This window comes from Bos indicus, chromosome 13, assembly GCF_029378745.1.
Source record: "Bos indicus isolate NIAB-ARS_2022 breed Sahiwal x Tharparkar chromosome 13, NIAB-ARS_B.indTharparkar_mat_pri_1.0, whole genome shotgun sequence".
In the NCBI taxonomy this organism is placed as follows: domain Eukaryota; kingdom Metazoa; phylum Chordata; class Mammalia; order Artiodactyla; family Bovidae; genus Bos; species Bos indicus.
In genome coordinates this window covers 74,196,067-74,219,552 of record NC_091772.1, presented here as the reverse complement: position 1 = coordinate 74,219,552, position 23,486 = coordinate 74,196,067, and the positions used below count along the sequence as shown (strand labels likewise).

At 43.5% G+C, this 23,486-nt stretch overlaps 1 protein-coding gene across 1 annotated transcript in view; it reads left to right on the top strand.

The window, feature by feature from the left end:
* The first annotated feature begins 2,852 nt into the window (after positions 1-2,852).
* Positions 2,853-23,486, top strand: part of LOC109567800 (trophoblast Kunitz domain protein 1-like) — a 69,530-nt gene continuing 48,896 nt past the window's right edge. Inside the window, exon 1 of the mRNA XM_070800676.1 lies at positions 2,853-2,952. Within this exon, the coding sequence (XP_070656777.1) occupies positions 2,853-2,952 (100 nt within the window). The remainder of the gene's footprint in view (positions 2,953-23,486) is intronic.

Sequence of the window (23,486 nt, the reverse complement as noted above, 5' to 3'; positions counted from 1 at the left end):
TTGAGGCAAGTGGACATGGAGGCCCAGATGTGAAGGCACCTGCAGGGGGCTGAAAAGGGGATATGAGCTCACACAGTGCTGTTCAATTATCCATCTTTGATTTGCTCTCATCCACTCACTGACCATCCATCATGTGTCCTGCCCGGCTTTCGGTCTGGGATGCTGCTTGAGTGACCATATGGGACAAAATTCCGCCTCTGGAATCATAACCCGTGTTTCCACAAGACCCACAGGCATAGTCAAGTTTGAGAATCAGTGTTACTGGGCATTTGGCCTCAGTAGGCAGAAGTAGGACCATGGGAGGCAGGGAGATCACACACTGTATGAGACCGACCCCAGCTCCTCCCTTCCATTACTCTCCTCTTTTTTGGCCCTTTTGAGCCCTCAGATGGGGGTGCAAAAAGCTCAGTCGGCCCCCATCTTTCCTCAGAATTCCTCCTGCAATGCCACAAAGATGATCTGGCTCTGCTTCTCCACAGCCCTTCTTATCTTCCTGGGCAGCTGGTAGGTGAAACCAGGAACCAGGCCCAGGATCAGTGCTGGCTCACCTCTCCTCTACAGGCTGAGGGGTGGGTGATGAGCGGAGTTCATAGAAGGGACTGGGGAGTAGGGGAGAGGTGAATGCTGCCAAGCCTCAATGGATTTCTTCTGGTAAATTGGGCAGTTTTCACTCCAGGGACATTCCTTGACTCTCACTCAACAAGATTAGGGACCTCATCTTTGAGACTCTCTATTCCTGGTCACTACCTTGCCCCTGAATCACACTCCAGTGTCATAACAAGATCTATATTTGATCCTTGTCTCAGTTCATGACTCAGCCCTCTTGAATCTCTCAGAAGTTTCTGTATTTTCAAAATCCTGAGATCTTGAAAGAAGGGACCTGAGATAGTGCCTGGAAGGGACTGGACTCCAGAACATGCCATCAGGTGACAGGGTTAAGACTATCCACCCTTAGTCCCTCTAGGGAGAGAAGAGGGGACTGATACTGAGTTCAGTCACCAATGGGCAATGATTTTATCAAGTTGCCTACCTCCAACCCTCAACTGAAACCCATGAACACTGACTGGGTTCAGAGAGCCTCAGGGGAAGTGAAAACATCAAGGGAATGTGAGCAGGTAGAGTCCTGAGAGGGCTCGGAGGCTCAGTTCCCCCAACTCCCCATTCAACTGACATTTCTTCTCCATTTGTCTGTCCCTGAATTTCATGCTTTTTAATAACTGGAGACAGTAAGTAAAGGGCTTTCCAGAGTACTGTGATTGATTCTAATAAGTTATTGAACATGGCAGGTGGGTCGTGGAGCCTATGAATTTATACCTAGTTGGTCACACATATGAGAGACAATTGGACTTGTGATCAACTCTTGAAACGTGGGTAGTCCTTGGGGACTGAGGCTCCACCCTGTGGGAGCTGGGTCACCTTGTGGATTTAGTGTCTGAAGGGAATTGACTCCTGAATGCTCAGTGGGTGTTGGGAAACAGGTTGCTGTAGAGACTTCACATGTGTCGAAAGCCAAAGTCATTTAGTCGTGTCTGACTCTTTGCAACCCCGTGGACTATATAGTCCATGGAATTCTCCAGGCCAGGATACTGGAGTGGGTAGCCTTTTGCTTTTGCAGGGGATCTTCCCAACCCAGGGATCAAACCCAGGTCTCCCACATTGCAGGCAGATTCTTTACCAGCTGAGCCTCAAGGGAAACATGTTTGGAGTCAGGGACAAATTTCAGACTCATTCTTCTCTATCATTTATGTCTGCTATGAGAGTCATGGCCCTGGGACTATACTATAGCAGAGTGCTCATAACACCTTCCCATTTCTCTGCATTTTCAGAATTCCCAGCAGAATAAGATACTTGATTAAATGGGTTGTGACTTGTCCCTTGTACTCAGCATTGTTATTATTACTACAAAGGACTTTGGCTTCTCAGGGAGAAGGAATATATGTCTGTTGCCTCCGTTGCTTCCACAGCAACCCCATGATGTGGGCAGCATGGATCTCATCTGACACCAGAACATAGGGGTCTCTGGGAGATCTCCATCCTCTGGCACAAAGTTAGGAAAAGGCAGAGTGTGATCCCAAAACCACTAGAGGAGAGAGCAGGAGGAAGGACGTGGTTGCAGGTTATCTTCCAAGGTCCCCTGAGGTTCACTCCCTGTCTGTGAAACCAGGTGAGGGCCAGCAGGTGGTCAGGCTGTGGAGACATGTTCAGCTCTCTGCTTCCCCTCTGCCCCCCCCCCCCCTTACTCCTTTTTTGAGGCAGAAAGCAGGTTACAGCCCAGGAGGACATCACCTTCTCCAGCTAAGTTCCTGCCTGGACAAGTGCCTGGTAAAGAGCACATGTCCATCCAGTGGAGGAGCTGTGGCAATAGTTGTAGGAAGATATCCTATATAACACGTGTCATCTGAGGTAGGTGAGGGGGGTCAGGGCATTGAGGTCCAGGTGAGATGACACTTGCATGAGGCTGAAAAGGATGACATGGGCTAACACACTGCTGATCACTTAAATGTCCTTTGATCAGCTCTCATCCACTCACTGACCATCCATCACATACCTGGCACAGCTCTAGGTGCTGGGATGCTCCCTGAGTGACCATATTGGACAAACTCCACCTGTCTGATCACCATCTAGGTTTACATGAGGCCACAGGCATCATTAAGTCTGAGACCTGCTATTTTTGGATATCTGGCCCCTGAAGAGAGAAGCAGAAGTAACGGTTAGATAGATTATGCAATAAACAGGACTGATCCAGCCCCTCCCATTCCCCCTCCCCTCCTCATCACCTCATCTCACCTCTCGGCCAGGATATTAAAAGTTCAGTCCATCCCCAGCATCCTCAGGAGACCTCCTGCAAGGCCATGAAGATGCACCAGCTCTTCCTCTCCGCAATGCTGCTCGTCCTCCTGGTCATCCTGGTGGATGGCACCCCAGAGGATATTAATAAGAGCCATGACCACGGTAAGTCTGGGCTCACCTCTCCTCTACACCCTAGAGGGAAATGAGAGGAGTCCAGGGCAAGAGCAGGGGGGCATGGGTGGGGTGAGTGCTGCAACCCTCTTGGGATTTTTTTTCCTGCCATGTTGGACAGGATTTTTGTTTGTTTTTGGCTGCATTGATCTTCCTTGTTGTGTGAAGACATTCTCTAGTTATGGGGGCTATTCTCTGTGGTATGTGGGCTTCTCATGGGGTGGCTTCTCTTGTTGCAAAGCAGGGGCTCTAGGCATCTGGGATCTGTAGTTATGGTTCACCTGCTTAGCTGCCTCGCTGCATGCAAAATCTTCCCAAAGCAGAGATCAAACCCACAAGCCCTGCATTGGCAGGCAGATTCTTAACTACTGGACTGTCAGGGAAGTCTGAAGTGCAAACTTTTAACTCCACTGACATCACGACTCTCACGAAGAAATATCTTCAAATATATATATATATACACACACACACACACACACATATATATTGGAGAAGGCAATGGCATCCCACTCCAGTACTCTTGCCTGGAAAATCCCATGGACGGAGGAGCCTGGAAGGCTGCAGTCCATGGGGTCGCTGACGGTCGGACAAGACTAAGCGACTTCACTTTCACTTTTCACTTTCATGCATTGGAGAAGGAAATGGCAACCCACTCCAGTGTTCTTGCCTGGAGAATCCCAGGGATGGCAGAGCCTGCTGGGCTGCTGTCTATGGGATCATACAGAGTTGGACACGACTGAAGCGATTTGGTGATATATATATATATATATATATATATGTATATGTATATGTATATGTATATATCCAACCCAACTCTACCAAACCAGGGACTCCATTTCTGAGACTCTCTATTCTTGGTCTCTGCCTTGCCCCTGAACCTCACTGCACTGTAGTAATAAAAAGATCCATATTTGATCCTTCTCATGCTTAGTAGCCCAGGGCTCCTAAAACTCTTGGAATTTACTTAATTTACAGGATACAAGATGAATCACAAAAGGCAACTCAAGGTACCTTCAGGATGGGGCTGGTCTCCAAGAAACCTCAAACACCCCTCTAAAGGTTACAATTTTCACCACCTGTCATTCCAGCATTTCTGCAGAGAGGTGAGGGAGAGTGAGATCAATTACCAGTGGCTGATGATCCAACCAATATGCCTGTTTAGTGAACCCTAGAAAGAAATACATAAGTACTGGGATCAGAGAACATTCAGGCTGGTGAATTCATGGAGATGATGTGTGGGTGCAGTCCTTACTAGGGCGTGGAGGCTGGGCACACCTCCACTCCCCTTTTGCCCTACACATCTCCTCCACTGCACTGCTTTGTCTTTTATTTTGTATATTTACCTGGGAAGAGTAAGCAAGTGTTTTTCCTAAGTTCAGTCACAGTTTCTATTGATTTGTTGAATATGAAGGTAGGGTCATGGACTCCCTGATTTTAGTCATTTGGTCACAAGTGTGAGTGACTCTAGACCTGGCCACTGGCATCTGACCTGAGGACAGTTAGGAGCCCTCAACCTGCAGAATCTGCAGTAACTCCACAGTTTTTGGATCAGAAGTAAATGGACTTGTTGGATGCCCGTGGGTATTTGGAAAATTGGTTGCTCTTGGTAGAGACATCACACATTTGGTGTCGGGGAAAAATCCAGACTCAATTTCCCCTGTGATTTGTAGGCTCAGGTGATGTTCCAAACAGGGGAGTAATGAAAGTACGACACTGAATCCAGAAACTGTTTTCAGGTATCTGTATTTTCAGAGTTCCTGGCAGAATCAGGTAGCATATCAAATAGGTTATAACATGATAGTATCTTGTCCTGACCCTACCATCCACATGTCATGTTTCCTGGGGCAAGTCATCTGCAATTTTCTCACCTGAACAGGGGGAAAAAGTTACATGCCTTCTTTGAACAGACTACCAGTCATGAATATACAGATTTGAATCACGTTTCATGGTGAATCATGTGCATTTTCCACCAGGACATGTTAATCTGAAAAAAATTTTTCTACCTACTTCCTTCTGGTGAGAAAGAATATTTAGGTGTCAAATAAGGATTATTCCTTTATTATTGAAACTAATCAGAAAGACCTGGGATAAATGAGCAGAGCCATGGCAGAGAAAGCAAGAAACACAACTCTGTGTGTGTTGGCTCCTGGGATCAAGGCTGATACAATATTAGTAAGGTCTCCAGGCAGAGCCTTTCCCTTGTACTTTTTTGACTATTATTTTATTCTCCATATTTGATCCTTGCCCTAGTCTATGGGTCAGACCTCCTGAAACTCTTGGAATTTTCTATCTTTCATAGGCCTGGAGATCAGCCATGGAAGAGGACCCGAGAAACATTCACTAAAAGTAAAATAGAATAATAATAATACTAAAAGGGATAGTTTCAAAAATTTTTGATGGCATCCTTAAAGGTTGGCACTTTCTTCACCTCTGGGGAGAGGAGAGGGCACCAAGATTGAGAACAGTCACCAGTGGCCAATGATTCAATTGATACAGCTGTTTAGTTAAATCTCAATAAAAATCCATAAATATGGGCATTCAGAGAGCTTTTGGGGTGGTAACATATGGTGGTGATATGAGGGTTCTGTGCTCTGTAAGGTGTGGAGGCGCCTACTACCTCCATTCCACTTTTCCCCACAGATGTCATTGTTTCACTGTCCCTTGATTTATCCTTAATGATAATGTGAGATCAGTATGTGAGTGGTCTGCCTGTATTTGGTCATCAGATCTATTGAATTATTGAACATGGAGGTGGGGTAATGGAACTTCTGAGGCTTAGCCACTTTGTCAAATCATGAGGAACTCGAGAGCATGTGGCTGACGCCTCAACTGAGGACAGTTTTGAGCCCTCAACCTAGAGAATCTGTACTAACTCCCAGATTTTTTATCAGAAGTAAACTGGCTTTTTGGACGTTCAGTGAGCATTTAGGGAATTGGATGTTGTTGCTAGAGGCACCACGTATTTCGTGCCAGGGAAACCCCAACTCCCTCTCCCCTGTGCTTGGGAGCTCAGGTGAGTCCTGGGACAGGGAAGTAATGAAAGTAGAACACTGAACCTAGAAACTCTTACCAGTTATCAGTATTTTCAGAGTTCCTGGCCGAATAAGATAGTAGTATATCAAATGGGTTGTGACAAGACAGCATCTTGTCCTCACCCTGCCACCCACATGCCCTGTGTCCTAGTGAAGTCATTTACAGTTTCCTCATCTGTACAGCAGATACCTGTTACATGGGTTCTTTGAAAATATCCCCAGTTGTAAAGAGTTTATTCATGTTTCATGGTCAATTTCAGTAATTTTTCACCAAGATAAATTTATTTGAAAAAATTTCCCTACCTGTGTGCTTGGGGGTAGAAAGAATATTTGTATGTCAATGAATATTCCTGAATTAAAAAATAATCAGAATGACCTGTGACCACTGAGCAGAGCAGCTTCAGGGAAAGCAAGAAACACAGCCCTGTGTGGTTGGCTTGTGGGACCAAGGCTGATAGAATATTAGTAAAGTCTCCAAGCGCTCTCCCTTGTCTATTTTTGACTATTAATTTATTATCCATATTTGATCCTTGTCCTGGTTCATGGTCTAAGACTCCTGACAATTTTGGAATTTCTTTCTTTCATAGGTGTCAAGACTATTAAGAGTGGGATCAGATATACTAAAAGAGTTGCAGAAACATATCTCCAAAAATGGACTTAAAGGTTTGAACTTCTGTACTTCTGCAGGGAGGGGAGGGCACTGAGATTGAGACCAATCACGACTGGCTGATGATTCAATCAACATGCCTATTTAGTCAAACATCATTAAAAATCTATTAATATTGGAATTTAGAGAGTTTTCAGGGTGGTAACAAAGGAAGGTTGTGTGAGGGTGCTATGCTCTCTGAGACATGGATGCTCTGTCCACCTCCCCTTCTGTTTGCCCTACACATCTCCTCCATTTCCTGTTTCTGAATTTTATGGTGTATATTAATGTCAGAACAGTAAATAAGGGTTTTCTGAGTTGGATCAGCAGCTCTATTAAGTTACTGAGCTTGGAAGTAGGGTGATGGAAATTCTCATTTTTAGTCACTTGGTCAGAAGCATGAGTGACTCAAGATTACATGGCTGGCATCTGAAATCAGGATGGTCTGGATCCCTGAACCCTGACATCTGCTTGTACTACACAGATTTGGTGTCAGAAGTCGGTTGGCTGTGATTCTCCCATTGGGTGTTGGGAATTGGATCGTGTTGGAGCAGAAACCACAATTTTCATGTCAGGAAAAAACCCAGTCTCACCCTCCCCTGTGATTTGAGGGCTCACATGAGGCTTGGGGAGAGGTGAGTAGTGAAAATAGGACACCGCACCCAGAAACTCTTACCAGTTATCAGTATTTTCAGAGTTTCTGGGAGAATAGGATAGTATATCAGATGGATTGTCCTGACCCTGCCACCCACATGCCATGTGTCCTGGGGAAAATCATCTGTAGTTTCCTCATCTCAACAGCAGATACCTATTACATGGGTTCTTTGAACATATTACCAGTCATAAATACAAAGAGTTTATTCACATTTCATGGCCAATTTTGCTCATTTAACACCAGGATATGTTCATTTGAAAAGATATTTCTATCTACTGCTTTGGGGTGAGAAAGAATATTTATGTGTCAAATAATGATTATCCCTCTACTATAATAATAAATCACAAAGACCTGGGACCACTGAGCAGAGCAATTGCAGGGAAAGCATGAAACACAGCCCTTGTGTGGCTGGCTCCTGGGACAAGGCTGATATAATATTAGCAAAGTCTCCAGGCCTTTTCCCTTGTCCACTTTTGATTATCATTTTATTATCCATATTTGAACCTTGTCCCAGCTCATGGTCTAAGACTCCTGAAAATTGTGGAATTTTTGTCTTTCATAGGTGCCAAGATTGCCAGTGTGGGATCCGGTTTAATAAGGAAGTGGTTAAAGCAAGGCATGAAGGAAATAAAGGTTTGAACTTTCTGCTCCTGTGGGGAAAGGGAGGGGAACTAAGATTGAGGTCAGTCACCACTGACCAGTGATTCTATCAATATGCCTATTTAGTGAAACCTCATTAAAAATGCAGAATACTGGCATTCAGAGAGTGTTTGGGACAGTGACAAAAGGAGGTTATATGAGGGTGCTCATCTAACCAGGGCATGGAGGCTTTGCACATCTCCACTCCCCCTTCGCCCTACAGATCTCCTGCATTTCATTCTTTCTGAGTTTTACCCTGTACATTGATTGAGAACAGTAAGAGTGTTCCCGGGATCAGTACAGATCTCCTGCATTTCGTTCTTTCTGAGTTTTGTCCTGTACATCGATTGAGAACAGTAAGAGTGTTCCCGAGATCAGTACAGATCTCCTGCATTTCGTTCTTTCTGAGTTTTACCCTGTACATCGATTGAGAACAGTAAGAGTGTTCCCGGGATCAGTACAGATCTCCTGCATTTCGTTCTTTCTGAGTTTTACCCTGTACATCGATTGAGAACAGTAAGAGTGTTCCCGGGATCAGTACAGATCTCCTGCATTTCGTTCTTTCTGAGTTTTACCCTGTACATTGATTGAGAACAGTAAGAGTATTCCCGAGATCAGTCACCAGTTCCCCTGATTATTATGCGTGGAGGTGGGGTCACGGAAACTCTCATTTTTAGTCACTTGGTCAGAAGCATGAGTGACTCCAGACCACATGGCTGGCTTCTGAAGAGAGGACAATCTAGATCCCCCAACCTGTGGCATCGGCCCAAACTCCACAGATTTTGTGTCAGAAGTCAATTAACTGGTTCTCCCATCGGGTGTTGGGAACCGGATGGTGTTAGTGCAGAAATCACGTATTTCGCTTCAGGAAAAAAAACACAGACTCACCTTCCCTTGTGATTTGAGGGCTCATATGAGGCTTGGGGAGAGGTGAGTAAGGAAAGTAGGACCCTGCTCCCAGAAACACTCACCAGTTATCAGTATTTTCAAGCTCCTAGCAGGATCAGGTAGTGTATCGATGGGTTGCGACCTCACGGTATCTTTTCCTGACCCTACGACCCACATGATTGTGTCCTGGGGCAAGCCATCTGCAGTTTCCTCATCTGAACAGGGGAAACATGTTACATGAGTTCTTTGAACAGATGACGAGTAATGAATAGAAAGAAATGTGAATAGAAATTCACATTTCACAGCAAGATTTGTTTATTTTCCATCCCAATGTGTTAATCTAAAAAAAAAAAAAATTCTCTACCTGCTTGCTTTGGACAAGTAAAAATATTTCTTTATCAGATAATGATTATTCCTCTATTATTAAAACTAATTGAAAGATGTGGAACCATGGAGGAGAGCAACTTCAGGGAAAGCAAGAAACATAGTCCTTGTGTGGTAGGCTGTGGGACCTAGGCTGAAACAATATTACTACGTCTCCAGGCCCTTTCTCTTGTCCTTTTTTGACTGTTATTTTCTTTTCCATACTTGATTCGTTCCGTGTTTAATGGTCCAGGCCTCCTGAAACTCTTGAAATTTACTCTCTTTCATAGCTCATGGAAAGTGACTGGAGAAACATTCAGTAAAGGAGCTCAAATATGGTAAGTAAGGTTTTTTGTTTTCTGCACCTCTGGGGAGAGGGGAGGGCACTGAGATTGAGATCAATCACCAATGGCCAATGATTCAATCAATAAGTCTATTTCTTGAAACCTCTATAAAAATCCACAAATACTGGGGTTCAGAGAGTTTTCCAAGTGGTGAATACAAGAGGGTGATGTGAGGGTGCTGTGTTCCACTAGGGCATGGGGGTCCACACACCTCCACTCCCTCTTTGCCCTACACATCTCCTCCATTTCACTGTCTGTGGATTTTATCATGTATATTTATCTGCGAACAGTAAGTAAGAGTTTTCCATTGGAGATTGTTCAATGGACAGTTCCTCTCCCCTCCCTGAGGTTGGGGGAAGGTGAGCAGACAGAGGCTAGAAGACCACGGGGAGGATAGCAGTGCAAGTTTCAACCCTTCTGTAGGTAGTCCTCTCCTTCGCAATAAGAGCTCATTCTGGGTTATGAGGGTCTTTTCAAAATCATCGACTTCATACAGCAGAAGACAGTTTTACTGTTCTCATCACATAAGAAATACCAAGATTTTTAGGAACTCAGTGTCAGATAAAGAATGAAAAAAACACATATTTCATCTTATAATCCCAGTATCAACATGTAAATAGTATCACTATTCAATTTATATGGTCCTTGGATGAGGTTACAGAAGTAAACAGACTGGTATGGCATGATTCCTTCACAGTTTTTATTAATGGTGGAAAATTTGTACCATACACATAAGCACAGATACTACCTGGTATTATAAAACTCAGGCGTCCAGACCCAGTAATTATTGACATATAGGGAATATTTTTTACCTGTGATCTCTTTGTGTGGTTGTAGAGTTGTGGGTTCTTTTTTTTTTTTTTTTTTTAGCATTTATGGATTTATTTGGGTGGGTAGGGTCTAGTTGTGGGGAGCAAGCTCAGTAGTTGTGGCTTGCCTGCTTAGTTGCCCCAAGGCATATGGGGCCTTAGTTCCCTGACAAGGGATTAAAACCAGGATTCTTGCGTCGGAAGACAGATTCTTAACTATTGGACCACGAGGGAAGTCTTGTAGAAGTTTTTGAGGCTTATCAAAGGCATTATACCAATTTTTCTTAAAATAAATCATGAGGAAAAATACATTTGTACATGATTACTATATCATGTCATGCTCTGCAACATTTATAATTCTGTCCCCAAAGAAGGTTTCCAAATGGGCTTTTCAATTTGGCCACCCCCCACAGCCCTAACATTCTCTATTGAAAAAAAAATGTATACCTGTGGCAGATTCATTTCGATATATGGCAAAACCAATACAATATTGTAAAGTTAAAAAGTAAAATGAAATTAAAAAAAATAAATAAATGCAGAAAAAAAAAAAAAAAGAAAAACAAAATGGTGATTCCAGTTGTTGACCTTGTACCCAGTTGTTATGACCACCTCATAATTGACCCATTGCCCCTACCATTCCAACATCTTCTAGGCCTAGCATCTGCTTGGACCCAGCATTCCCAGGTCCCTGTCATAAGCAGAAGATGAGGTACTTCTACAGTGCCAAGACCAGGCGCTGTGAAGTCTTTATATATGGCGGCTGCAGAGGTAACAAGAACAACTTCCTCACAGAAAGGAGCTGCAAGAAGATCTGTGGTGAAGGGATAGTGTCCCTGTGGTAAGACAGAGGTGGGGCACAGGAGGAGGGGAAGGGCTGGGGAAAGAGATGGAGCTCAGGGGGCCACACACCATTCACCCTGCACAGTCTTCCTCCTCACCTCTGCCAGGAGAAGAGGCTGCAGTGCCCTGTGAAACCACATGCTGAGCGAGTTCTCCAGGGAGAGAATGGCAGAAGGTCAGCCCCAGATGCCTCTTTGTGATCATCTGAGCCTAATCACATGCTCCTCTTTCTCAAATGGGAACACTGATTCAGCCACCCTCCAGGGCAGGTCTGCAGTGCTCCTAGGTGCCCCACGTAGGCTTGGAAAACTCACTTCCTTCTTGTTGGCAATTTGGGTCATGAGGACTGTGGTTTTATATATTTTGGAAAATCTAGGATCTGTCAAGATGACGGGTGTCCAGGTTTGGAGCTACAGTGATGGCACTCAACAAGTTCCTTTCTTTTTGCAGAGGACTTGGGAGTGGTCCCCAGAAAATGTGAAGTCTGAGGAGGACACCTGCAGGGCTGGACTGTGGCTGCCACTGAAACAGTTCCATCTCCTCGGAGTCCTTTCCATTACACTTCTCAGCACAACCTACCTATTTCCTTTCCTCCTCGGTCTACATGCCTTAATTCTGCCTCACCCAGTTGGCTCTCAGCACCATGAGATCATGTCTTCCCTTTACCCCTAGCACTTAGCTCAGTTCACCAAGGAGTCAGTTCATAATTATTTGAGGAAGGAAGGAATGAATGTAAGAGCGCGTTCCTCATGACCAGAGTAACTACAGAGCCTGCAATGTAACACAGGATTTTCATTTTCACCCCCATCCTCACGGCATCCTCATCTTCATCCCCCTGCCCACCATCACTGCTCTCCTTGTGGGTGGCCAAGGTAGAATTTCCAGCCTCCAATTCTCAGTATCAATAATGAGAGAAGAGTTTGGGATAAAGAAGCCCCTTGACTCCACGATGATGTCGCAAATTTCCTTTCTGTAGCTTCAAATACATGGTTTATATTTCAATAAATGCATATTCAAAATTAAACTGACTGGAGTGGAGTCTGTTGTTTGCAACTACAAACCTTAACAAATGAGGCCTATGGAAATGGTGGTCCTTCTCACTGTTCTGCAGATAGTGGGCACCTCCCATTTCCCTGTCCAGAGACTGGCCTACTGGCATAGGAAGCAAATTCATTATAGCGTCATCGACCTCTTAATAACCACTTCAATCTACATAGAATTGAGGATTCTGGGAGACATATGCCTCAACATGAAAACTTTTCTTTCTTCTAAATCCAGTTCAGATTTGGGGGCATTTTTTTCTCTCCTGGACTCTCAGAAGGAGAATGGGCATGAGTTTCAGTTGTGCACATTTCTAAGGAATGTAATTTCCTGAGGTCACATGTGAGAAGGGGACTTTTATTTCGGTTAAAGAAGGACAATTACCTTTCGGTGTCCCAGGCTCTGTGCTAGTATTTGATTCGTTATTCTATTAATCGTTCTAAAACTTCTTCAAGGAAGGAAATGGTGGTGTAAAAATGGCACTTAGCTGCTGTATTCTTTTCCTAACTTGTCAGGTCCCCGTCCTCCCAATAGAGGGACTTTGATGATGTTTTCCTGTTCTGCCTCTGGGAAGATGTAGAATGGAGGCACCTTTGAAGAACGGAGAGTATCTGTTTTATGACAGATGAGGAAAGTGAAGCCTGGGGACCACAGAAAGCCCAGCATTGCAATAAACAAAAATGCAGAGGGTATTGGTGCTGCCACTCACTTCCCGTAGTCTTGGGCAAATTTTCCAGCATCTCTGAGCTTTGCTTACTTTAGTTATAAAATAACTAAAGGAGACGCCTTGTACTTGTTAATATTTCTAGCCAGAGACCACTACAAGCACTCCCCTTTCTAGTCGAACTCATTGGGTTTATTTATTTATTTTTTTCTCATTGGGTTTATTACTCACTGCAGCAAAGAACAGGAATCATCTTGGAAAACAAAGTGCTATCCTATCGAGACAATGTTAGACAAACACATGAAAAGATGCTCAACATCACTCATTATCAGAGAAATGCAAATCAAAACCACAATGAGGTACCATCTCATGCCAGTCAGAATGGCTGCTATCAAAAAGTTTACAAACAATAAATGCTGGAGAGGATGCGGAGAAAAGGGAACCCTCTTACACTATTGGTGGGAATGCAAACTAGTACAACCACTATGGAGAACAGTGTGAAGATTCCTTAAAAAACTGGAAATAGAATGGCCATATGACCTAGCAATCCCATCCCACTGCTGGGCATACACACCTAGGAAACCACAATTGAAAGAGACACGTGTACCCCAATGTTCATCAGAGCACCGTTTACAATAGCTAGGATATGGAACCAACCTAGATGCCCATTGGCAGACGAACGGATAAGAAAGCTATGGTACATATACTCAGCTATAAAAAAGAATGCATTGGAATCAGTTTTAATGAGGTCGATGAAATGAGCCTATTATACAGAGTGAAGTAAGTCAGAAAGAAAAACACCAATGCAGTATATTAACGCATATATATGGAATTTAGAAAGTTGGTAATGATGACCCTATATACGAGATAGTAAAAGAGACACAGATGTAAAGAACAGACTTTTGGACTCTGTGAGAGAAGGCGTGGGTGGGATGATTTGAGAGAATAGCATGTATATTATCTTATGTGAAACAGATTGCCAGTCCAGGTTTGATGCATGAGACAGGTTGCTCAGGGTTGGTGCACTGGGATGACCCTGAGGGATGGGATGGGGAGGGAGGTGGGAGGGGGATTCAGGATGGGGAACTCATGTACACCCATGGCTGATTCATATCAATGTATGGCAAAAATCACCACAATATTGTAAAGTAATTAGCCTCCAATTAAAATAAATTGATTAATTTTAAAAAAGACAGTGTTAGAACAAACAGGATGTGAGCTTGTGCTTGGTCAGTTTGGGGAGGGTTTCAGGAAACTGACTTTGCTCTGGATAGATTGTATTAGGAAGTAGGTAGTTTTCTTATTGGGTATCTTAGTCTTAACTCTAAGAAGGGAAGACTAGACAGAGGTTAGAGCTGTACTTGATCAAGCAATAGCAGTCATTCAAAATAGGAAGATGCTTGGTCATATTGGTGGTTTGTATAATGTAGCTCCTTTGCTCAGTGCTCATACATGATTATCCAATGTCCTATTTTTGTCTTGATTTTTCACAATGTACACATTGCCCTCATCTGATATTTAAGTTTTACAAAATGTTTATATCAAGCAGAAGAACAGAAGGCCCATTGTGGTACCAGATCAGGTCTTGGAACTCAGAGGTTGTTTTTCTCTTTCTCTATCAATTGCAAAAAGTTGTGATGAGAATTGAAGAGATGTATTGGTTAAATGCTTAGTTCAAGTTTTGGCCGAGCAAGCATATAAAGATTGTCCAGACATGATAAGAGTAAGAGGGATACTATAAATATCAAATTCTTTAATCTTTACTAATAATTACTAGTTTTTGACAGCGTAATAAAAATGACTTGGTATTAATGAAGAGTCTGGCTTTAGTAATTCACTATGTTGTGTGGTCATGGGCAAGTCAATTCCTGTCTCTGAGCCACGGGTTCTCTTTTTTTATAAAGAGGATGATGATATCTGCATTAAGAAATCCTCATTTTGGGATATTTTGAGAACCACTGTTGGTTAAACTGCTAATATGCTTTGAACACCATGGACCAAGGCTAAGTGTCTAAAAGTACACAGAGTTTTAGTTTCCTCCATTCCTGACTGCTCTTTAAATGTGCTGTCAACTGTAGTAAGAAAAGGAACAAAAAATTGACTGCAGTGGTGTCATATTCTAGAAATTCGACCTTAGGAAACTGATCTAGTGCCAGAGTGGAGTCCCAGTTTCAGTCCCAACGAGGTCTCCTCTTCATCAGAGATAACTGAAAGCCCTCCTGCTTCAGTGATTGATCTCACCCAGGTCCAACCCTTTTCCCACCCCACCTTGTCTTTGTTTGACTCTCTAGTCAATGGGATTAAGTGTTAATTATCATAATTGCTCATCGTTATTATTATTTCAAAGGACTTTGACTTTGCAGGGAGAAGAATATATGTCTATGGCCTCCAATGATTCAGAACAGCCTCACGATGTGAGTAACATGATTTCATGTAACAAATGAAGATGTGGGTAATTTCTGGTCCCAGATCACATAGTTAGGAAAAGGCAGAACTGGAACTCGAACTGAGGTCCTCTTTTCAAAAAAGCACTAGTGGAGAGTCCAGAGTTGTGTTGGAGCTTGGGTTGTAGGCAATATTCCAAGATCCCTGAAATCCACTCCAGGCCCTGAGGTCCACTCTGGCAGGTAGCTCTCCTGTTGGTGAAATCAGGTGAGGGGCAGTGGGTGGTCATGCTCTGGAGATGTGTTTATGTCTCTGCTTCCCTTATGCCCACTCCCTTTACTTTATTTCTACTCAGATTATTAGGGTTTGTGCCCCAGATGGAGATGCCGTTCCCCAGCTCAGGAACTGACTGGACCACTGCCAGGTAAAGAGCTTGTGTGTTCCAGTAGAGATGCTGCCACAACAGTTGCAGAAGGTTACCAGGGTAATTCCTGTCTTCTGAAGTAGGTGGGTTAATGTGAGAGGGGAAGCACTAAGAAATAGATATGAAGACCCCTGAATGAGGCTATAAAGGAGGACATGGACTAACACACTGCTGATCACTTAACAGTCCTGTGATCTGCTCTCATCCACTCATTGACCAACCATCACATGCCATACACTGCTCTAGGTGCTGGGATGCTCCTTGTGTGACCATATTGGACAAAATTCCACCTGTAGAATCATATTCTGTGTTTTCATGAAACCACAGACAGAGTCAAGTTTGAGAATTGTAGTTCTTGGGCATTTTACCCAAGTAGACAGAAGCAGGACAGAGGAGCCTGGTGGGCTACATTTCATGGAGTCTCAAAGAGTCAGACCAGACCAAGTGACTGAGCAGACACACACACACAGGAAGAAGCAGGACAATGGAAGGTGGGGAGATTACACATTGTAAATGACTGACCCCAAATCCTCCATTTCCTCACTCCCCTCCTCTCACCTGTTCTTACCCATCTGCTGGGATGTAAACCAAACTCTCAGCCCCCATCTTTCCATAGACACCCTGCTGCAAGGACACAAACATGAGCAGACTCTCCTTCTCTGCAGTCCTGCTCTTTCCCCTGGGCACCATTCTGGCCAGCATTCCTGGAGGTGAAACAAGCAACCAGGCCCAGAGTAAGTCCCAGCTCACCTCTCCTCTACAGACCAGAGGAAAAGGAGATGAGTGCAAGAAGAGGGAGGAAGAGGGGTGTGGTGGATGCTGCCAGCCCTCTCTGGATTTCTTCTGGGAAGTGAGCAGTTGAACTCCAGGGACATTTCTTGACTCTCAAAAATTGTCATTATGTGTTCTGTTTTTAATAAAAATCTCCCACCTCATTTTACAGAATCATGAGCTTTATCTCTGACACTGTCTATTGCTAGACTCTACCCCATCCCTAAAAACCACTTTCAGTTCAGTTCAGTCGCTCAGTTATGTCTGACTCTTTGTGACCCCATGAATCGCAGTACACCAGGCCTCCCTGTCCATCACCAACTCCCAGAGTTCACTGAGACTCACGTCCATCGAGTCAGTGATGCCATCCAGCCATCTCAACCTCTGTCGTCCCCTTCTCCTCCTGCCCCCGCCCCCAATCCCTCCCAGCATCAGAGTCTTTTCCAATGAGTCAATTCTTTGCATGAGGTGGCTAAAGTACTGGAGTTTCAGCCTTAGCATCATTCCTTCCAAAGAAATCCCAGGGCTGATCTCCTTCAGAATGGACTGGTTGGATCTCCTTGCAGTCCAAGGGACTCTCAAGAGTCTTCTCCAACACCACAGTTAAAAAGCATCAATTCTTAGGCACTCAGCCTTCTTCACAGTCCAACTTTCACATCCATACATGACCACAGGAAAAACCATAGCCTTGACTAGACCTTTGTTGGCAAAGTAATGTCTCTGCTTTTGAATATGCTATCTAGGTTGGTCATAACTTTCCTTCCAAGGAGTAAGCGTCTTTTAATTTCATGGCTGCAGTCACCATCTGCAGTGATTTTGGAGCCCCCAAAAATAAAGTCTGATACTGTTTCCACTGTTTCCCCATCTATTTGCCATGAAGTGATGGGACCGGATGCCATGATCTTTGTTTTCTGAATGTTGATTAAGCCAACTTTTTCACTCTCCACTTTCACTTTCATCAAGAGGCTTTTGAGTTTCTCTTCACTTTCTGCCCTAAGAGTGGTGTCATCTGCATATCTGAGGTTATTGATATTTCTCCCGGCAATCTTGATTCCAGCTTGTGTTTCTTCCAGTCCAGCGTTTCTCATGATGTACTCTGCATATAAGTTAAATAAGCAACATGACAATATACAGCCTTGACATACTCCTTTTCCTATTTGGAACCAGTCTGTTGTTCCATGTCCAGTTCTAACTGTTGCTTCCTGACCTGCATACAGATTTCTCAAGAGGCAGGTCAGGTGGTCTGGTATTCCCATCTCTTTCAGAATTTTCCACAGTTTATTGTGATCCACACAGTCAAAGGCTTTGGCATAGTCAATAAAGCAGAAATAGACATTTTTCTGGAACTCTCTTGCTTTTTCCATGATCCAGCAGATGTTGGCAATTTGATCTCTGGTTCCTCTACCTTTTCTAAAACCAGCCTGAACATCAGGAAGTTCACGGTTCACATATTGCTGAAGCCTGGCTTCAGCAATTTTGAGCATTACTTTACTAGCATGTGAGATGAGTGCGAAAATAGTAAAAAGATCTGCATTTGATCCTTGTCCTGATTCAGGCCCCAGGCCTCCTAAAACTCTTGGAATTTATTATCTTTCTATAAGTAATGAGATAAGTGGAGGATGAAGCCTTAGATAGTCTGTGTGTGCCTGGATCTGGAACATGCCATGAGATGATTAGAGGGTTAGAGTGATCAGTCCCCAGTCCCTCTGGGGAGAGGAGTGAGTACTGATACTGCTGAGTTCCATTAACAATGGCCAAAGATTCCATCAAATTTCCTCTATCCAACCCTCAATTAAAACCCATCAATACTAGATTCAGAGAGCTTCAAGGGAGGTGATAACATCAAGGGTTTGTAAGGTAGGCATGTCCTGAGATGGCGTGGAGACTCAGCATTTCCTACTCCCTCTTTGCCTTATGCTTCTCCTCCATTTTGCTGTCCCTGAGTTTTATCATTTGTAATGACTGGGGAAAGTATATAAAGGGCTTATCTGAATTCAGTGAGTGGTTCTGATAACTTGTTCAACATGGGAGGTGGGTCAAGGGATCTCTGAATTTATAGCCAGTTGTTCACAAGTGTTAAGTGACCCCAGGGGTCATGATCAACTCTTGAAGTGTGGGCAGTCCTCAATGATGAAGCCCTTACCCTGTGGGGCCTGGGTCACCTCTGAGGATTTAGCATCAGAAGTGAATTGACTTCTGGATGCCCAGTGTGTATGGGGGAACTGGTTACTGTTGGCAGTGACCCCACATGTTTAGTGTCTGGGACAAACTTAGACTGTCTCTTTTCTACCATTTGTGTGTGGGGTGAAGCTCAGACACTGGGGACTCTATTATGTTGAGAAGAGAACTCTAAATCCCCCACCACTTCTTGGCATTTTCAGAATTCCTGGCAGACTCGGGCACTTATTTAAATGGATTGTGACAGACTGTGTTTGTCTTGTCCTGATCTTATTACCTACTTGCTCTGTGTCCTGGGACAGTTCCATCTGTAGTTTTTTCATGAGAGCAGGAAGTCCATGTTTCTAGTTTTTGAAAGGATTACCAGTCATGAGTACAAAGAATTTACACATTTGTGGTCAGTGATGTGTGTTTTCCACCAAAAGTTTTAGTCTGAAAGACTTGTCGACTTACCTACATTTTCTCATAATACTTCCGAGTATATGTGTCAAATAATGATCATTTCCCTGTTATGAAATTAATCGGAGAGTTGAGTGGCAGGTGAGCATCTTCCCTCCACAGGCAACTGCAGGCAGAACAAGAAATGCAGTACTTCCTTGAGTTTGCTCTTGGGGCCAAGACTGCTTTTCCCAGGCTGCTATGACATTAGTCAGGACTCAATGCCCTTCCTCTTGCTCCACTATGAGACTATGTTTTATTTTCTTATAATGATATAGATGACAGTTACACTCATTATTTTTTGACAGGCCTCATCTTCATAGAGATTAACAAGAATTTTACTCTATCCACTCCCTTCAATGACAAGGCACTTAGCATGAGTATGAAATAGGAGAGTCATTTACTTAGAAAATTTTATCAAACTGTATCCTTTTGGTTCTGAGAGCATAGTTTTTTTTGTGTGTGTAGGGAAACAGCTGTTAAAAAAAAAAAAAGTAAAATAATATCCTCCTAGGAGGGAGACACACAATAAAGACAAGGGAAAATCCTATACCAGGTCATGATGAGTGTTGTGAAGAAAGAGATTGATGGGGATAAAGGAGGGTAGTGAGGCCCAGGGAAATGCTCTGTGATAAGGAGGCCTTGAGCAGAGGGTCCCAAAAATGTGCCTGGTGTGATTGAGCAGCAGACAGGCCTAGGGTGACTGGAGCTGAGTGGGTTGAGGAGGTGGGGAATGGAAAGGGATGAGACAGAGAGGCCATGGGGACAGGTCATGAAGAGCTTTGTAAAACTATAAAAATCAGAATCTGACTCTTGGTCAATGAGGGATTGGTCATGGGACCCATGGGATAGAATTCACTTGAAACAGGATTCTTGTGACTGCAGTGTGGAGAGTGGTCTCTAGGGGGCGAAGGCAGAATCAGAGGCCTCTGCGCAGGCTGCTGCACTGGCCCTAGTGAGCCATGATGGAGAACACCCATATTTTTGCCTGGATGGATCTCACTTCCTTAGAATACCATGAATAACATGCTCTGTTGAGGTTTCTGTGGAGGCTTCACGACAAATCGCAATTCATTACATCTTTAGGCATTTGTGATAGATTTGCCTTTCAAACCCTCACCTCTCCTTGAGGTATGGGTGCAAGGAAAAGGCAAAGGTGGAAGTTAAAACTCCAGCCCCCAATCAGGTGTTGGTTATCCAGACAACCAACCTCCATTCTATGGTTCCACTGAGGCTTTGTTTGTCACCTCACTCACATGGTAAAATGTTCCCTTGGTGCTGTCATCTCTTAGGAAATCCAATGGTTATAGGAGCTCTGGTCCAGGAACAGGAAGAATACTAAATTAGTATTTCTGATGGCTTCTGGTGGCTCAGCTAGTAAAGAATTTGACTGCAATGTGAGAGACCTGGGTTTGATCCGTGGGTTGGGAAGATCCCTTGGAGAAGGAAATGGCTACCCATTCCAGTATTCTGGCCTGCAGAATTCCATGGACTATACAGGCCATGGGGTTGCAAAGAGTCAGACATGACTGAGTGACTGTCATTTTCACAAATAGGTCAAAGTATCAGTATTCCCTCAATATTCCTATATTCTGGTGCCCATGACCTAAACAAAGTGAACACAATGATGGGTTTTCTTCCATGCCTTTCTCCATTAACTCATGAGCCTTCACACCTTCTTTTCAATAGTGGAAGCTTTCAAGCAAACACATGTATGGAAAATAGTATTATAAACCCCTGGATCATTGTCCAGCTCCAATCATGATCAACATATGGAGAATACTCTTATGTATCCTTCATGCCAGATATTAAGCATGGTGTGTTCACATACCTAGAGGCAGACATTCTGGAATGTGAAGTCAAGAGGGCCTTAGGAAGCACCACTACAAGCAAAGCTAGTGGAGGTGATGGAATTCCAGTTGAGCTATTTTAAATCCTAAAAGATGATGCTGTGAAAGTGCTGCACTCAATATGCCAGCAAATTTTGGAAAAACTCAGCAGTGGCCACAGGATTGGAAAGGGTCAGTTTTCATTTGAATCCCTAAGAAAGGCAATGCCAAAGAATGCTCAAGCTACTGCACAATTGCACTCATCTCACACACTAGCAAAGTAATGCTCAAAATTCTCCAAGCCAGGCTTCAACAGTACATGAACCATGAAAGGTTGTTTTTGAATCACGCAAAGACGCTGGGATTCGTGGCCCCCAGAGGAGAAGAATTCAATCCAGGGCCAGAGACGAGGCTTGATCGCTCAGAGCTTTTGTGTAATAAAGTTTTATTAAAGTATAGAGAAGATAGAGAAAGCTTCTGACATAGGCATCAGAGGGGGCAGAAAAGAGTACCCCTCTGCTAGTCTTCAGCTGGTTGTTATATAGACACTAGCAGTCTGTTAATGAAAGAAAGGAATGTCTTAAAACTCAGAATGGCACCAGGTCCCTCACCCATAAGATGCATTTTGGGATAATCTTGGCACCAAATGGTTCATCCTGGGCCATAAAATGATTAACTTGAATATTGAAGAAGGGCAGATCACCATACAAATAGTTTCATTTACATAGATTAGGGGAACAATATCTGAGTATAACATACTGGTTTGTCAAGTAGGTTCTGAGCTATGAGGCAGAACCGACTTGAAGACAGAGTCTGGGGTAAATGCATAACACATTAGCATATCTTAAGACAAACATTTCCATAAAAAATGCATTGGTTATCTCTAGGTTTGAGAGTAGTTAACTTCAGGGGAAACCAGGTGTCATTATGGCAACATAGTATTTTAAGAGAAACCTCCTTTTAAATTTATATAGAGAAGGAAACAAATATCGCTGGTTTGTTTCCTCCTGCCACTTAAGAGAGAGAAAAATGTCTGACACTTGCAGTCTAGTTCCTCCCTTTGGAGACCCCTGGTCTTCCTGCCTGTTACCCTCTTACCATGAGTGTCTAGATGTTCAAGCTGGATTTAGAAAAGGCAGAGGAACCAGGGATCAAATTGCCAACATTCACCGGATCATCAAAAAAGCAAGAAACATCTATTTCGGTCTCTTTGATATGCCAAAGCCTTTGACTGTGTGGATCACAACAAACTGTGAAAAATTCTGAAAGAGATGGACCACCTGAGAAATCTGTATGCAGGTTAAGAAGCAACAGTTAGAAATGGACATTGAACAACAAACTGGTTCCAAATCGGGAAAGGAGTACATCGAGGCTGTATTTTGTCAGCCTGCTTATTTAACTTATACACAGAGTACATCATGCAAAATGCCAGACTGGATGAAGCACAAGCTGGAATCAAGATTGTTGGGAGGAATTTCAATAACCTCAAATATGCAGATGACAGCACCCTTATGGCAGAAAGTGAAGAAGAACCTGAGGCTCTTGATGAAAGTGAAAGAGTAGAGTGAAAAAGTTGGCTTAAAACTCAACATTCAGAACACTAAGATCATGATATCTGGTCCCATTACTTCATGGCAAATAGATGGGGAAACAGTGGGAGACTATTTATTTGGGGCTCCAAAAATATTGCAGATGGTGACTGCAGCCATGAAATTAAAAGACAGTTGCTTCCTGGAAAGAAAGTTATGTCCAAACTAGACAGCCTGTTAAAAAGCAGAGACATTACTTTGCTAACAAAGGTCCATCTAGTCAAAGTCATGGTTTTTCAAGTAGTCATGTATAGATGTGAGTGTTGAAGTATAAAGAAAGCTGAGCACCAAAGAATTGATAGTTTTGAACTGTGGTGTTGGAGATGCCTCTTGAAGAGTCCCTTGGACTGCAAGGAGATCCAAACAGTCCATCCTAAAGGAGATCAATCCTGAGTATTCACTGGAAGGACTGATGCTAAAGCTGAAACTCCAGCTTTAGCTCTATTTGAAAAGACTCTGATGCTGGGAAAGATTGCAGGCGGGAAGAAAAGGGGAAGACAGAGGATGAGATTGTTTGATGGCATCACCAACTCAATGGACATGAGTTGTAATAGGCTCCAGCAGTTGATGGACAGGGAAGCCAGGCGTGCTACAGTCCATGGGGTGACAAAGAGTTGGAACTATGAGCGACTGAACTGTACTGAACTGATTCTTTATTCTTGTTCTGTTTGCAGCTAATCAGTGGCATCATGCCAATTCATCTATAAATATTCAGTAATGATATGTAATTATTTACAGTATTACCCTGTTGATCTGAAGCCTAACAACATTAATAAAACTGCCCTCAGTTCAGTTCAGTTCAGTCACTCAGTCATGTCTGACTCTTTGTGACCCATGAACCACAGCTCAGCAGGCCTCCCTGTCCATCACCAACTCCTGGAGTCTACCCAAATCCATGTCCATTGAGTTGGTGATGCCAATCATCTTATCCTCTGTCGTCCCCATCTCTTCCTGCCCTCAATCTTTCCCAGTATCAGGGTCTTTTCAAAT